Raw genomic sequence first — 15,879 nt, 5'->3', positions numbered from 1 at the left:
TGACCAACATGGTAAAACCCCTTCTCTACTGAAAATACAAAAATCAGTTCCCCAGGTGTGGTGGCGGGCACCTGTAGTTCTAGCTACTCAGGAGGCTGAGGAACGAGATTTGCTTAAACCCGGGAAGGGGAGGTTGCAGTGAGCCAAGATCACAGCATTGCACTCCAGCCTGGGTGACAGAGTAAGACTCTGTCTCAAAAAAAAAAAAAAAAAAAAAAAAGGTAATAAGGTAATACATGTAAAGTGCTTAAAACAGAGGCTGGCACATAATAAGTTATGTTGTTATTGTTATTAATAATGTTATTATTGTTGTTTAAAAAACTCTGCTCTAAGTTTGTGTTTAGGAAATTGGGTTTCCCCTGGTCACAGAACACACTGTATTTAGATATCCCCTAATATGTTTCCATTTAAATCTAATCATTGCTCTAACCCAGAGACAGCAAATTTTTCTGTAAACAACCGGATAGTAACTATTTTAGCCTTTGTGGGTCATATACCTCTCTTACAGCCACACATCTCTGCAGCTATAGCATAAAAGCAGCCACACACAATACATAAACCAGTGTGACTGTTTTCCAATGAAGGTTTATTTACAAAAACAGGCAAGTAGCTGGGCATGGTGGCTCACGCCTGTAATCCCAGCACTTTGGGAGCCAGAGGCAGGCAGATCGCTTGAGGTCAGGAGTTCGAGACCAGCTTGTCCAACATGGTGAAACCCATCTCTACTAAAAGTACAAAAATTTGCCAGGTGTGGTGGTGCATGCCTGTAGTCCCAGCTTCTCGGGAGGCTGATGTGAGAGAATCACTTGAACCCAGGAGGCGGGGGTTGCAGTGAGCTGAGATCACGCCACTGCACTCCAGTCTGGGCAACAGAAAGAAACTGAAAAAAAAAACAGGCAAGAGGCCAAGCTAGGCTCACATCTGACCTAACCCAAATACACTAAGCAACTCTGTACATGTACCATACTTTGCACTGAAAGAACAAAAATAAACCAGACATAATCCCTGTCCTCAAAAAACAAACACAATACACCAGAGGCCTCTTCGCAGACTTGTTACCTTGCTCACTAGGAATGTAGGTCTCATCATAATCTTCTTCCAGAACCAGCTGATCTCCTATGCGGAGGGGTCGTCCAGCCATGACTCATCTGGGCTCAAACACCTAGATTCCAGAGACCCCCACCAAAAGAGAAAATCAGTGACCAAGCTTAATAGGGGAAAAGACGGCCCTGGGTCATGGAGCATCTGGATCAAACCAGACCCTGCACAGCAATTTGGCCAGGGCCTTCCCAAGTGCCAGGTATAGTGGAGGGTGAAACCAACAACTCAAGGCTCACAGGCTCTGCGCCTGGGAAAGGTCTCCCAAAGGCTTGATGAACACTTGGTGAACCACAAAACATCTTCAAGCCTGGCTCTGTCAAGAGTTTGACTTTGTAACTCCCCCAGACAGAAGAAACAATTACAACACAGAACCACCAAGTAGAAGATCCTAGGGACACCAAAGTAACCAGCAGCACACAGACACCCATACACCAGCACACTTCCGTGGCACACCCCCATCTCAACACATATTCCTATCTGGATGTCTCGATTCATATCCAAAATGCCCTCAGGAAGCTTACAATCCAGTGGCGGGAACGACCTCAAGAGCGGCAGAAGGCAGAAGGGAAAAAAGCTTCCTGTTCTGGGAGTACTAAGATAAGGGCAAAAAATTCCCCCACAGAAAGGAAGGAAGGAAGGCTGACAAGAATTCTGACGGTGGAGAAAGGCATTCTAGACAGAGGGAGCATCTCGTACAGACAGGTGTTCCAGAGTGCGGATACCAGCGTGTGACCGGCTGCTCACACAGAGCCTCGCAGACCATGCTGAAGAGCCTCCACCCTGTCCTACCGCAGAGGGGAGGCGCTGAGGGCTCTGGTGAAACAAAGCATCACAGGGTGGCCTTTTTTTTAGGACAAGAAGTCTGGCAGGACTGGCACAGCTGGATTGGAGAAATTAGAGACTGGTGTCAGGAAAACCACCTGAGAAGGCTGCTGCCCAGGGGCAAGATGATGAGGGTTTTAACTAGGGCAGAAGCAGGGGAATGAAGAAGGGACAGTCAGAACGGACCCAGTGATGTTAAGCTTAATAGGACCAGGATATGAGGGAAAGAGTGGAAAGGAGCTACATCCCTCCAAAATTCACATACGTATATATTGGGGTTTTTTTTGGTTTTTTTTTTACAGAGATGGTGTCTCACTATGTTGCCCAGGCTGGTCTTGAACTCCTGGGCGCAAGCAATCCTCCCGCCTCAGCCTCTCAAAGTAAGAAAAATTCACATATTGAAGCCCTAATCCACAATGTGACTGGATCTTTAGGAGGTAATTAAGGTTAAATGAGGTCATTAAGGTTAAATGGCCTGATAGGATTAAAAAGAGAGAAAGAGAGAAAGGACCAGGAACCAGGGTGGCAGATGGGGCCCACTGCCTAGTGGCTTAGAGCTCTGTGTCTGCCATATGAGGACACAGCAAGAAGGCAGCTGTCTGCAAGGCAGGAACCCGGAAGAGACCTTGATATGGGCCTTCTAGCTTCCAAAACTATGAGAAAAGAGATTTCTGCTGTTTGAGCCCCCTAGTCTACGGTATTGTGTTATGGCAGCCCAAGCTAAGACAGAACCCAATGTTTCTAGCTCCAGGGATGGGGCGGCGCCAAATTCTTCAACTGACAAGTCGGTGCACTTCTAGAATTGCTCCTCTCTTCCCACCCCTACCTCAGGACCCCAGTTCCCACCAACTCTCCCCATGGCAGCTCCCGTGCTGCAGCCTGATGAATGAAGCAGGTCGCCTGGGAAACTGCTGCCACACACAGCCCTGCTCAGAGCACCTCCCTGATCTGCAGAGCAGTTGGCCACACCAGATGTGACCAACAGGAGTCTAGAGCCACAAGTCCTGACCTCTCCAGTCCCTACCTCCTCAAAAGCTGCCACTGTTCCTCCTAGAGCAGCAAGGATGAAATGGCCCTCTTCAAGCAGAAAGGCCCAGCCATTAAAAAGGTTAGGATCTGGGAGAACGCATCAAGCCCACGGGGCCGTGGAAAGGCTGGAGGACACACCTAAACATGTGGAATCCCAATGCCGGACACCCAGGGTCAAATCCATATCCCCCTCAGCACTAGGTGCCCTGGAGGTTCCAATCCTGCCCACCCACCACCTATCAATCCACCCTTTCCCCCAGGCCCCTGTCCTCCCCCAGGAGCTCCCAAGGGCAATCCAGCTTTCCCCCGACATGGGGCCCCTCATCCTGTGAAACAGCCAGGGTATCCAGGATGCCAACCTTCGGGTCCCTACCCTCCTCCATACCCACCACCTGCCCCTGGAATCCCTCCTGCGAATCCCTTGGCTCCTGGCATGGTCAGACCAGCAGTGATGATGGACAAGAAGAGGCAGAAGAAAATGAAGAAAGCTCATAAAAAGATGCACAAGCACCACAAGCATGGCAAGCATTCCTCCTCCTCTTCCAGCAGTGACTCTGACTAAATACAGGCCCTGGACCCTTCCCTCAAGTCTCACCAGTTCTGCTTTCCCCATCAGGCTTCAGATGCCATGCTGCACTGGGGGAGAGTAGCCCTTGTGCTCCCCACCCGCTATCCGCACCTGAGCCTTACCCTGCTGTTGAGCCCTGAGTGGCTAGGGAAAATGGGAAGAGGATTGCCATGGCCTGGCCATCTTCTTGCTGCTTAGATAGATGATACAGTTAATGAGTTTCGCAGGGGAGCTATTTTTTTTTGAAGACGATGAACTAAATGTTGAAGACAAGTTTGAGATCTGTAAAATGTGATTTTTTTTACTTCTGCTTATAATACTTGTGATTGGGGAGGTTTGTGGAAATATAATTATGATGAAAAACCTCTATCTTTTTTTGTAATGTTGGTATACTTGGGGAATTCAGTGGCAAATACATTCCCCAGCAGGCCTTCTGTTGGTTGCACTAAGTGCAAGGTTGCTGGGAAGTAGAGTCCATTCGGTTGATGAGCTTTGACTGCCGTTTTGGAACCTCACCTCTCCTCCTTAGCCCAGTATGCTGTCTCAGGTCCTATTCTTGTTCTCCAGCTGTCAGTCCAAATAAAATTATTTCTCTGGTTAAAAAAAAAAAAAAAAAAAAAAAGTCAGGATCTGGCCTGGAAAGAGTATTCAGGAAACGGCTGGATCTGGAGACTCTGAATCTATTCCAAGTTTCCTAGAGACCCTTGACAAGCAACAAAGGTTCCATCAGGGACTGTTTACTGTGGTCCCCCTCTCTGTACCATGATAGCTAAGAGGTGGGCAACAGGAGTCCTGCCTTAGGACTCACAAGACATGGTTCCCTTTGTCAGTGCACTGAACTTGAAGGAAGCCAGCTTCTGCCCCTCTCATTCCCACCATGCCACCTCCAAGCAGGAGGAAAACACCAAAGAAAAAGGGCTTCTTTCAGCAGTACATAAGCTGAAGTGGGAATGTGCTACCAACCCTCAGAAGAACCCGTAACATCCTGCAGATATGATGCCCCACTGTGCTACACGCACAGTCAGAGGTGACGTAGGCCTGACCACTGCTGACTCTAAAAAGCTGAGCAGAAAAGGACCAGGAACCAGGGTGGCAGATGGGGCCCACTGCCCGGTGGCTTACAGAGTCACCTGAATCTTTAATCCTCTTAGGGAGAGGAGAAGAGAAAAGGAAAGAATCCATGGGCAGGAAGGGCCCAGTGGTGGCCTGAACATTGGGGTGAATAAGCACTTCTCAAGCATGTACTCTATATGAGGTACTGTCTTAACTACCCCAGAGAATTTGAGAAATTCTGCATTTGAGAAATACTATCCCCTAGATACGTCCCATCTCCATAAAGCAGAGGACAGGTAGTCTCTGTCAGCATGGCAAAAAGACTAATTCGCTACATACGTAATTATCTATATTTACTTTTTTTTTTTCTTTTTTTTTGAAACGAAGTCTCCCTCTGTCACCCAGGCTGGAGTGCAGTGGCGTGTTCTTGGTTCACTGCAACCCGCCTCCCGGGTTCAAGCTATTCTCCTGCCTCAGCCTCCCGAGTAGCTGGGATTACAGGCGCCCACCACCATGCCCGGCTAATTGGATTTTTAGTAGAGATGGGTTTTCACCATGTTGGCCAGGCTCATCTCAAACTCCTGACCACAGGTGATCCACCGGCCCTGGCCTCCCAAAGTGCTGGGATTACAGGCATGAGCCACCATGCCCGGTGATATATTTAACTATTTAAAGATCAGGAAAACTCTGGAAAATCTGAATTCATGGATCATCCAAATTCAAATAAATGTTATGCCAGAAAAAAATTAAAATATGGATGAGTTGTATTCTACCTTCTTTCCTTACCTTTTCTGGCTCTAGAAAAGATGTGGGCAAGGACAGGTCCAAAAGCGCAATGAGTTAAAGAAAAAAGGAACATGGGAAGAGAAGTCCTATCTATTTGCCTGTATGCAGTAGCAGGATGGCTACCAAAGACCATCTAGTCATTCCAGGAATATTTATTGGGCACCTACCACATGCATTTATTTCTAGGCGCTAGAGATGCAATCGTGATTAAAACCAGATTCAGCTGCTGCTACTCTTGAGCTAGTCTGGGAAGGGAGGGAGACAAACCAATCAGTCACAGAGAAATGTATAATTAGAACCAAGGGAAGTGCTCTGAAGGAAATAAGCCTGATTTAGATGATGCCTACACTGAGAACTGAAGGATGAGTAGGTATTCACTAGACAAAGAAAATAAGGAAAGTGTGTTCTAACAGACGCATGAGAAAGTCCTTCAGCAGAAGGCAACACTAGGCGAGAAGCAGCACAGCTGGAGATGATGCTGGGGAGGCCAGTGGGAGCCAGGCCATGCAGACTTGGCCTTTATCATAAGAGAACTAGGGCTGGACACGGTGGCTCACGCCGGTAATCTCAGCACTTTGGGAGGCCAAGGAGGGAGGATCACTTGAGCCCTGGAGTTCGAGACCACCCTGAGCAACTTAAGACGGCCCTGTCTTACCCTGTACAAAAAAAAATTTTTTAATTAGCCAGGTGTGGTGGTGTATACCTATAGGCCCAGCTACGTGGGAGAATGAGGTGGGAGGATCGCTTGAGTCCAGGTTGTCAAGGCTGCAGTGAGCCTTGATTGTGCCACTGCACGCCAGCCTCAGTGACAGAGCAAGGCCCTGTCTCAAAAAAGAGAGAGAAACGGAAGCCAGGAAATGGTTTTTCCAGATAACACATTTTGAAAAATTACTCCAGAAGCTACTAAGAGTACACCCTAAAGCAGAGGCCAGATTGGAAAGAAGAAAATCAGGGCTGATGCAGAGATAAGGTAGAAAACCACGAGCTAGGCTAGGTAAGAGGCAACGGTAACCTGAGCTGGAGTGGTAACAGAGAGGATGAGATGTCTAAGAATGCAGCCATTGGGCCAGGCACCGTGGCTCACACGTGTAATAACAGGGCTTTAGGAGGCTAAGGCAGGAGGATCACTTGAAGCCAGGAGTTTGAGACTAGCTGGGTCAACACAGTGAGACCCTGTCTCTACAAAAAAATTAAAAATATCAGCCATGCATGGTGACACACACCTGTAGTCCCAGCTACTTGGGGGACCCAGGTGGGAGGATCCCTTGAGTCCTGGAGTTCAAGGCTACAATGAGCTCTAACACCACTGCACTCCAGTCTGGGTGATGGAGCAAGACCCTGTCTCTAAAACAAACAAACAAACAAATAAATAAATAAATAAGAATGCAGCCCTTCGGTCGGGTGCGGTGGCTCACGCCTGTAATCCCAGCATTTTGAGAGGCCGAGGCAGGTGGATCACGAGGTCAGAAGATCAAGACCACGGTGAAACCCTGTCTCCACTAAAAATACAAAAAATTAGCCAGGCATGGTGGCCGGTACCTGTAGTCCCAGCTACTTGGGAGGCTCAGGCAGGAGAATGGTGTGAACCCGGGAGATGGAGCTTGCAGCGAGCTGAGATTGCGCCACTGCACTCCAGCCTGAGAGACAGAGTGAGACTCCATGTTCAAAAAAAAAAAAAAGAAAAAGCAGCCCTTAGATCTGCTGTGGCAAATAAATAGGACATGTCCTAATATTTTCCTCTAGGACTAAAACTGTGAGGGACATCACTAGTCAATCATGGCACCCTAGACATGGCCTCAGAACCCTCAACATTGTTCACTATATAGCAGTTACCAACAGATCAGATGAAACCCAGTGAGATCTACTTGCTGCCTAGCCTGAGACCTTCTGTGAGCCACAGAGTTGGGAGGGGTCATCCAACTACACTCATGCATCTCCTACCAATCTCAGAATCAGGCAAAAAAGGAGTGGCTCATGCATTTCCTCCAGGAAGCCTTCCCGGCCAACCTCATCCTCACCTGTCAACCCAGAACCACCTCAGCACTGAGCTCATAAGTTTCATGTGTTCCCAGGCAGATTACTCTCAATATTACTGTTTTCTTTTCTTCCTTTCTTTCCTTTCTTTCCTTCCTTTCTTTCTTTCCTTTCTTTCCTTTCTTTCCTTCCTTTCCTTCCTCCTTTCCTTTCCTTTCCCTTCCTTTCTCTTTCTCTTCCTTTCTCTCTCTCTCTCTCTCTCTCTCTCTCCCTCTCTCTTTCTTTCTTTCTTTCTTTTTGAGATGGAGGAGTTTCACTCTTGTTGTCCAGGCAGTACAATGGCATGATCTCGGCCTCGGCTCACTGCAACCTCCACCTCCCGGGTTCAAGCGATTCTCCTGCCTCAGCCTCCTGAGTAGCTGGGATTACAAGTATGTGCCACCACGCCTGGCTAATTCTGTATTTTTTTAGTAGAGACAGGGTTTCTCCACATTGGTAAGGTTGGTCTCAAACTCCCAACCTCAGGTGATCTGCCCGCCTCGGCCTCCCAAAGTGCTGGGATTACAGGAGTGAACCACCACGCCCAGCCAATATTACTTTTTTCATGAAAATGTGTTTTACCTCTCCTGTTAAACCACAAATTTCTGAGGGCCAGGTCTCCTCCTCTGGAATTTTCCAATGAAGCCTAAAATAAGCCTATGTAAGCTGTCGGAGCTCAGTTACTGCTGCAACTGCTAATACAAAACCAAGGAATAGGCCAGGTGTGATGGCTCACACCTGTAATCCCAACACTGTGGGGGACCAAGGCCTAGGATCACTTGAGCCTAGAAGTTCAAGACCAGCCTGAGCAATACAGTGAAACCCTGTCTCCAAAAAAAAAAAAGAAAGCCAGGCATGGTGGCGTGCACCTGTGGTCCCAGCTACTCGGAAGGCTGAGACAGGAGCTATGTGATCAGATGGAAAAGAAGACAGAGTTACATAAAGAGTGTAAAGTGGGAGGCAGAGGCAGGAGGATCACTTGAGACCAGGAGTTCCAGGCTGCAGTGAGCTATGATTGCACCACCATACTCCAGCCTGGGCAACAGAGTGAAACCCTATCTGAAAAAAAAAAAAAACCACACACACACACACACAAGGAATCTCAGGAGCTAGGAAGGCCCTCAGTAGTTCTGGTCCATCTTTCTTCCCATACTAAAATTTTCCTCTCTGTGCTTTCAGTGACAGACAGCATAGTGCTCAAAGCACCAGCTTTGGAGACAGAAGACCTGGATTCAAATTCCAGCTCCCTCACTTAGCAGCTGTATGGCCTTAGGCAAGGTGCTTCACCTCTCTCAGCCTCAACAACTGCATGTGTATAATTCAAACAATCTTAATAAAAATTAAAAAGCCTGAGAGTAAAATGAAACACTTATAAAGTGCCTAGCACAGTCCCTGTATACAGAAAATGTTACACAAATTTAGCTAGTACTATAGATTCTATTTTCAATTCCATAGATAATTCTTAACTACCAGAAGGTCTAATAGTAAGCCAATAATCAGGTTCTAAAAAATGTTCCCTGATACCTCAAGTCTACCTTCTGTTCATCGGGGGGCACCCCAGGATTCTCTAGCTAAAGTAAGCTAAGTATTCCCAGTTCCCTTCCATTCAATACGTATCACTGTTTCCCAGTCCTTCAATATCGTGGCTACCTGGCTCTGTACTTTGTCAGCATAGCTAGAGTTTTGCACATCTGCACCCTAACAGAGCATATATACTCATAGGCATAATGAGGGTTCCCTGTATATTTATTTCTTCCATCCTGCTCCAACTATTACAAAGGTTGACCACAGAAAAGATTGACTGGAGAAGGCAATGGGGAGAAGGTGGAACATGTTAGAGTTGATTACACAGTGGTAATGAGCAAAGGCTTTGGAACATTCTTGGCATTGAATCCCAGCTCTGCCTCTTACTAGCTAGGCAGTCTCAGTTTTCTCATCTATTAAATGAGAGTAACAACAATATCCATCACAATGTGTTGTGAGACTTATATGATTCAATATATGTAAAGTGCTTAAAATATACTAAAATCTCAATAAATGTTAGACACATACATTATTATTATTGCTATTCACATATTTAAAGGGCTTATTCTACCTTGCTCCAAAGGACATATCCAGAACCAGGCAATGTAAGTTAAGGCCATTCAGACATTAAGTAATCACTTTTTTTTTTCTTTTTTTTTTGAGACAGAGTCACCCAGGCTGGGGTGCAATGGCGCGATCTCTGCTCCCTGCAGCCTCTGCCTCCCAGGTTCAAGCAATGCTCCTGCCTCAGCCTCATGAGTAGCTGGGATTACAGGCGCTTGCCACCACGCCTGGCTAATTTTTGTATTTTTAATAAAGATGGGGTTTCACCATGTTGGCCAAGTCTCGAACTCCTGACCTCAGGTGATCCGCCCACCTTGGCCTCCCAAAGTGCTGGGATCACAGGCGTGAGTCACTGCGCCAATTAATCACTTATGGAACATCCACACATGGGCCAGACATTGTGCGATGTGTTAGGGCTACAAACCTGCTTACACATGGCCCTGAAAGTGAGCTCAGCCTACCTGGGAAGCCAAACACGTAAACACATGACTACAAAATGTGTTACATGCATTAAAGGAAGTAACATAATATATAACAGAACACAAAGGTAAGGGCAAATAATCTTAGGAAGATCAGGGAAAGCCTCACAGAGTAGAAGACATTAAGATAGTTCTTGAAGGATAAACAGACGCTCCCCAGGATAAGCAGAGTAAGGGAATTCACAGCAGAGGAACAACATGTACAAAGGCAAAAAAGAAGAAAAGCATATGGTGGGTGCAAAGAATTATGACAACAAAAGTTTATAGTCACTGAACACTTCCTATGTTCCAGGAACTGTACTAAGTGCTCTATATATATCATCTCACCTCATCCTCTCAGCAAAATAGAGATTATCTTCACTTTTCAAATAAGGAAACTGAGGCTTAGCAAAGTTTAAAAAAAAAAAAAAAGGCCGGGCGCAGTGGCTCATGTCTGTAATCCCAGCACTTTGGTAGGCCAAGGTGGGCGGATAATGAGATCCAGACGAGCCTGGCCAACATGGTGAAACCCCATCTCTACTAAAATACAAAAACCTAGCCGGGCGAGGTGGCGGGTGCCTGTAGTCCCAGCTACTCCGGAGGCTGAGGCAGGAGAATGGCGTAAACCCGGGAGGCGGAGCTTGCAGTGAGCTGAGATCCGGCCACCGCACTCCAGCCTGGGCGACAGAGCCAGACTCCGTCTCAAAAAAAAAAAAAAAAAAAAAAAAAAACTTGCCCAAGGTTTCACAGCTAATAAACGGTAGAGCAGCATATGTATCCATGTCTGACTCCAAAGACCGAACTCAACCATTCTGACATGACCAAAGGGCAAGGGATAGTGGGAGGAGTGGCAAGAGAGAGCTCTAGCTAGAATCATAAGCAAGAGCATATTATAAAGGGCCTGGAAGAACTGAGGCTCTATCCCGTAAATGATGAGGGGCCATCACAGGATCTCACAAAGGCGACTGGCATGATCAGATCTGTAGCTCAGACAGACGATTCTGGCCAAGAACGGCGGTGCATGCCTGTAGTCCCATCTACTCAGGAGACTGACGGGGATGGCTTGAGGGCAAGAGTTTGAGGCTGCAGTGTGCTAGGGTCACACCAGTGAATAGCAACTGCACTCCAGCCTGGGCAACACAGCAAGACTCTGTCTCTAAAATAAATAAATGATTCTGACAGCTGCATAAGAACTAATTACAGGAGGACAAGAACTGAGGCAGAGAGACCACTTAGGAAGTTATCCTGAAAGCACAAGCAAGAAATTATGAACTAAGTCAGTGGCTGTGAGGATGGAAAAGAAGGGCCAGATTCTAGGGAAATTAAGAGGCAGAATACAGGACTTGAACTTCGGGAGAGAGGAGGGAAATCAGAGCACTAAAGCCAGAACACTGTGATTTTCCATTCATTTCTATGCCTCGTCCAATAGGCAGCCCCACCTACTACACTGCCTGGAAGATAGGACATGTCCGACAAATGTTTGCTGTATGTATTAGATGAATCAATTCTAGGGACAGACTTGGCTGAGTGAATGGTGAAGCCCTTCAAGAGATAAGAAATACAAGAGGAGAAACAGATCGGAGGGACCGGGGAAGGCTGACGATGACACTAAGTAGGTCTGAGCTCAGGAAAGAGGTCTGGCTGGAGTAGTCTGGGGAGTCAACGCTGAAAAGCTGATAACGCAAGACATGGAGTGCGGCTAAGTAGAAGGGAGGGCTTTCTACTGCAAAGGACTGAGTTAGGAGGACGGACAGGGAGTCGCGGAAGCCAAGTGAGGAGAGAGGTGCCAGAGGTAGAGGGAGATTTTTTAAATCAGTGCAAGAAAAGGAAAATACAAAAAAGCTTTCCAACTTTCCCCGCTGGTTAAAAGATGGCATAAGGTTAGGCTAGCCCCGGATTTGGACCCGGGGGGGGAGTCTGCCACAGATGTATCCCAGCGAGCTTCGGAAGGCCTAGCCTCACTCGCCGACGATGAACTGAGCAAGCAAACCAGCGCCCCGTGCCCAATTCCCCTCTCCCGCATCCCGACGCGCTGCTCACTCACCCGCCAGACCCCCAGCCCGGGCCCGATGGCCCGCTCAGGAGCCGGCGAGATTTCAAACGGAGGAACTGTCGCCTGGCAGTCAGTTTTTCTCTTCTTCCCTCAGTCCCCGCCCACACTCGAGCGCATCAAGCTGGTTGGCTTGAGAGCGTGCCTCTGCACCCCCGCCACGCTCCCTTCCCCGCCGCCCAACCCCTCCCTCGATGAGGTCCTCAACTATCCCCCACCCCGGAAGGCTCCGGGCGAGGCTCTGGGCGAGGCGCAGCTCCCCCAACGCCACCCGACACCCACCCGCTCCCCCCGCTTCCAGGGACGCCGGGATGTTGCCCTGCAGCGCGCAACAAACACTTCCGGAAGAGGTACCGCCTAGCAACCGAGAGTCCCGCCTCCAGCCGGAGCCAATAGGTCGCCGGCTGAGAGCTCTGACAATGGATTGGCTCGAAGTCCCTTGGGGCACGCAGGAGCTCTGTCCGTTTTCCGTTGCACGATGGGAGTGTAGTTTTAGATAATGGGAATCCGCAAAAGGTTAAAAGAGAACCTCATTGGTTGGGCGCGGTGGCTCACGCCTGTAATCCCAGCAATTTGGGAGGCCGAGGCGGGTGGATCACCTGAGGTCACGAGTTCGAGACCAGCCTGACCATAATGGGGAAACCCCGTCTCTACTTAAAAAGAAAAAAAAGAGGAGCCCGAGTTTAGACGTGAGGATTTCTGCCAGGGCAGAGAAGGATTATACAGAGTATAGTAACGTGAATTATCTAAGACAATTTATTGATCATTTGTTAGGAGTATGATTAACATCAGGTGAATAATACGCTGGCCATCAATAATCAACCCATTGTTCCTTTAATCAACAAAACAAAATGTGAATGTAAGGTAATGGAGACGCCCCCACTCCCCATCTCTCCTGGCAAAAAAAAAAAGAAAAAAAAAAAAAAGGCTCTCCTATGCTCCTATTAAATCAATGAGCACCTGACCAGGACTTAAACCTATTTTCTACTATCCACCTTTTCACCAAAGCCCAGGGTTCAGTTTTTATGTCTGCAAGATGGGTATAGTAATGTCTGTTATAACTATTTCAAAGAGTCTGTTGAAGAAGGAAAAAAGTGACACAATGTATAGCTCCCCCACACACCCTGTCTGGCAGAAAGCTTGCTACTAATATAATTCCGAAGAGTTTTAGTTTTGCTTGCACAGAGGGCAAATCTTCCTTTCTCTCATATGTCTCCAACCTCCTAGAGAAGTTAAGAGGGGCAAAGACAGTTCTGCCCATTACATCAATAGGAAAACGGAAAAACAGACAAATAGAGATGCTGCTAGTTGAAGAGGAAGATGATGAGGCCAAACTCACAGAGCCGCTCCTGACAGGTTCTAGAGATGTAGCCGACTCAGGATAGTCCCAGTGCCACTCAGGGGCTGATTCCAGGATGAGAAACTCAGATTGTTGGAATATACAGAGCATATTCCTTGTGAAAATTATCAAAATCAAAATAGAGTCATTTGTGTTAAAACCCTGACACATGGAGCCAGGGAAGACCATGAAGAGAGGGTTCTCATGCATGAATACCTGATAGCAAAAACTATCGACCAGGCCTGGTGGCTCATATCTGTAATCCTAGCACTTTGCCAGGCACGGTGGCTCACGCCTGTAATCCCAGCACATTGGGAGGCCAAGGCGGGTAGATCACCGAAGGTCAGGAACTTGAGACCAGCCTGGCCAATATGATGAAACCCTGTCTCTACTAAAAATACAAAAATTAGCTGGGCATCGTGGCACGCGCCTGTAGTCCCAGGTGCTCAGGAGGCTGAGGCAGGAGAATCGCTTAAATCCAGGAGGTGAAGGTTGCAATGAGCCCATATCAAGCCACTGCACTCCAGTCCAGCCTGGGCAACAGAGAAAGACTCCATCTTAAAAAAAAAAAAAAAAAAACCTAATTGAGCCAGGCACAGTGGCTCACGCCTGTAATCCCAGAACTTTGAGAGGCCAAGGCAAGTGGATCACCTGAGGTCAGGAGTTCAAGACCAACCTGACCAACATGGGAAAGCCCCGCTTCTACTAAAAAATACAAAATTAGCCAGGCGTGGTGGTACATGCCTGTAATCCCAGTTACTCGGGTGGCTGAGAGAGGAGAATTGCTTGAACCCAGGAGGTGGAGTTTGTGGTAAGCCAAGGTCATGATGTTGCACTCCAGGCTGGGCAACAAGAGTGACACTCCATCTCAAAAACAAAAAAATGCCTACTTGCCCAGCCTCTATGGCATGTATATACCTATTGCAATGCTACTTCTAAATAAATACAATTTTCTTTTGGAGTTTCCCTCTCTGTTATTTAGATTGACGTCGTCATGTTTAAATTTAAATCTTTCTGCAGCAGTTATGCCTATACTTCCTTTATTCTTACTATAAATGACAAATCATTAACCCCCTTTCTCTCCATCTTCTTTAAAAGTCTTGGCCGGTCACAGTGGCTCACACCTGTAATCCCAGCATTTTGGGAGGCCGAGGCGGGCAGATCGCCTGAGGTCAGGAGTTTGAGACCAGCCTGGCCAACATGGCGAAACCCCATCTCTACTAAAAATACAAAAGTTAGCTGGTTGTGGTGGCAGGCACCTATAATCCCGGCTACTCAGGAGGCTGAGGCAGGAGAATCGCTTGAACCCAGGAGGTGGAAGTTGCAGTGAGCCAAGATCTCACCACTGCACTCCACCCTAGGTGACAAGAGCGAATCTCTGTCTCAAAAAAAGAAAAACATAGGCCAGACCACAGTGGCTCACACCTGTAATCCCAGCACTTTGGGAAGGTGAGGCAGGTGGATCACCTGAGGTGAGGAGCTCGAGACCAGCCTGGCCAACATGGCGAAACCCTGTCTCTACTAAAAACACAAAAATTCACTGAGCATGGTGGCACACACCTGTAGTCCCAGCTACTTGGGAGGCTGAGGCAGGAGAATCGCTTGAACCCGAGATGCAGGGGTTGCAGTGAGCCAAGATCACGCCACTGTACTCCAGCCTGGGCAACAGAGGGAGACTCTGTCTCATAAATAAATAAATAAATAAATAAATAAATAAATAAATAAATGTCTCACTGAGGGGCCAAAGGGACCAGACTGGGAAGGAACTCTAAGGCTCACCAGCTCATCTCCCACAAACCTGTACAAAACAGAGATTCAAAAAACCATTTGTAGACTTGGTCCCTATATCTAAGAATTTGCAATCTTTGCAATCAGTCTGGTTTTTTGTTGTTTGTTCGTTTGTTTTTTGAGGCACAGTCTTACTCTGTCACCACCATGCCAGGCTAATTTTTGTATTTTTAGTAGAGACGGGGTTTCACCATGTCGGTCAGGCTGGTCTTGAACTCCTGACCTCAGGCAATCCACCCGCCTCGGCCTTCCAAAGTGCTGGGATTACAGGCATGAGCCACCACGCCCAGCCCTGTAGATTTTAATTGCCATCCAAATGCTTAACTCTTGTGCCTTAGCATGGGTTCCTTGCTGTCTCATGGGAAGAGCTAATAAAATAAGAGATGCTATTCACACAGATCAACAATTTGCATTTTATCAGGTTTCCCCATAGGTTTGTACTCGGAAATGCAAGCCAATTTATAAAATGTCCCCAAGGCAAATATAATTTAAAAAGTAAGACTTTGGCCGGGCGCGGTGGCTCAAGCCTGTAATCCCAGCACTTTGGGAGGCCGAGGCGGGCGGATCACGAGGTCAGGAGATCGAGACCATCCTGGCTAACATGGTGAAACCCCGTCTCTACTAAAAATACGAAAAAAACTAGCCGGGCGTGGTGGCGGGCGCCTGTAGTCCCAGCTACTCGGAGGCTGAGGCAGGAGAATGGCCTGAACCTGGGAGGCGGAGCTTGCAGTGAGCCGAGATCGCGCCACTGCACTCCAGCCTGGGTGACACAGCGCGAGACTCC

General features: G+C 47.7%; 1 protein-coding gene across 2 annotated transcripts in view; it reads right to left on the bottom strand.

Moving 5' to 3' along the window:
• CEP164 (centrosomal protein 164) overlaps window positions 1–15,879 on the bottom strand; it is a 93,925-nt gene that overhangs the window by 75,031 nt on the left and 3,015 nt on the right. Inside the window, exons 1-2 of one of the 2 annotated variants that reach the window (XM_025358037.1) lie at window positions 4,037–4,613; window positions 1,060–1,162 (exon numbers count right to left, since the gene is read on the bottom strand). In XM_025358037.1, coding sequence (XP_025213822.1) covers window positions 1,060–1,141 — 82 coding nt within the window. In that variant the 5' untranslated portion in view covers window positions 1,142–1,162; window positions 4,037–4,613. Of the gene's footprint in view, window positions 1–1,059; window positions 1,163–4,036; window positions 4,614–15,879 lie in introns of those variants that run through there. The other variant, XM_025358038.1, reaches the window with a different exon arrangement.

This window comes from Theropithecus gelada, chromosome 14 (assembly GCF_003255815.1).
Source record: "Theropithecus gelada isolate Dixy chromosome 14, Tgel_1.0, whole genome shotgun sequence".
Lineage (NCBI taxonomy): Eukaryota > Metazoa > Chordata > Mammalia > Primates > Cercopithecidae > Theropithecus > Theropithecus gelada.
Note: the sequence above shows the minus strand (reverse complement) of the source record. Positions and strands in the feature narration are given on the sequence as shown.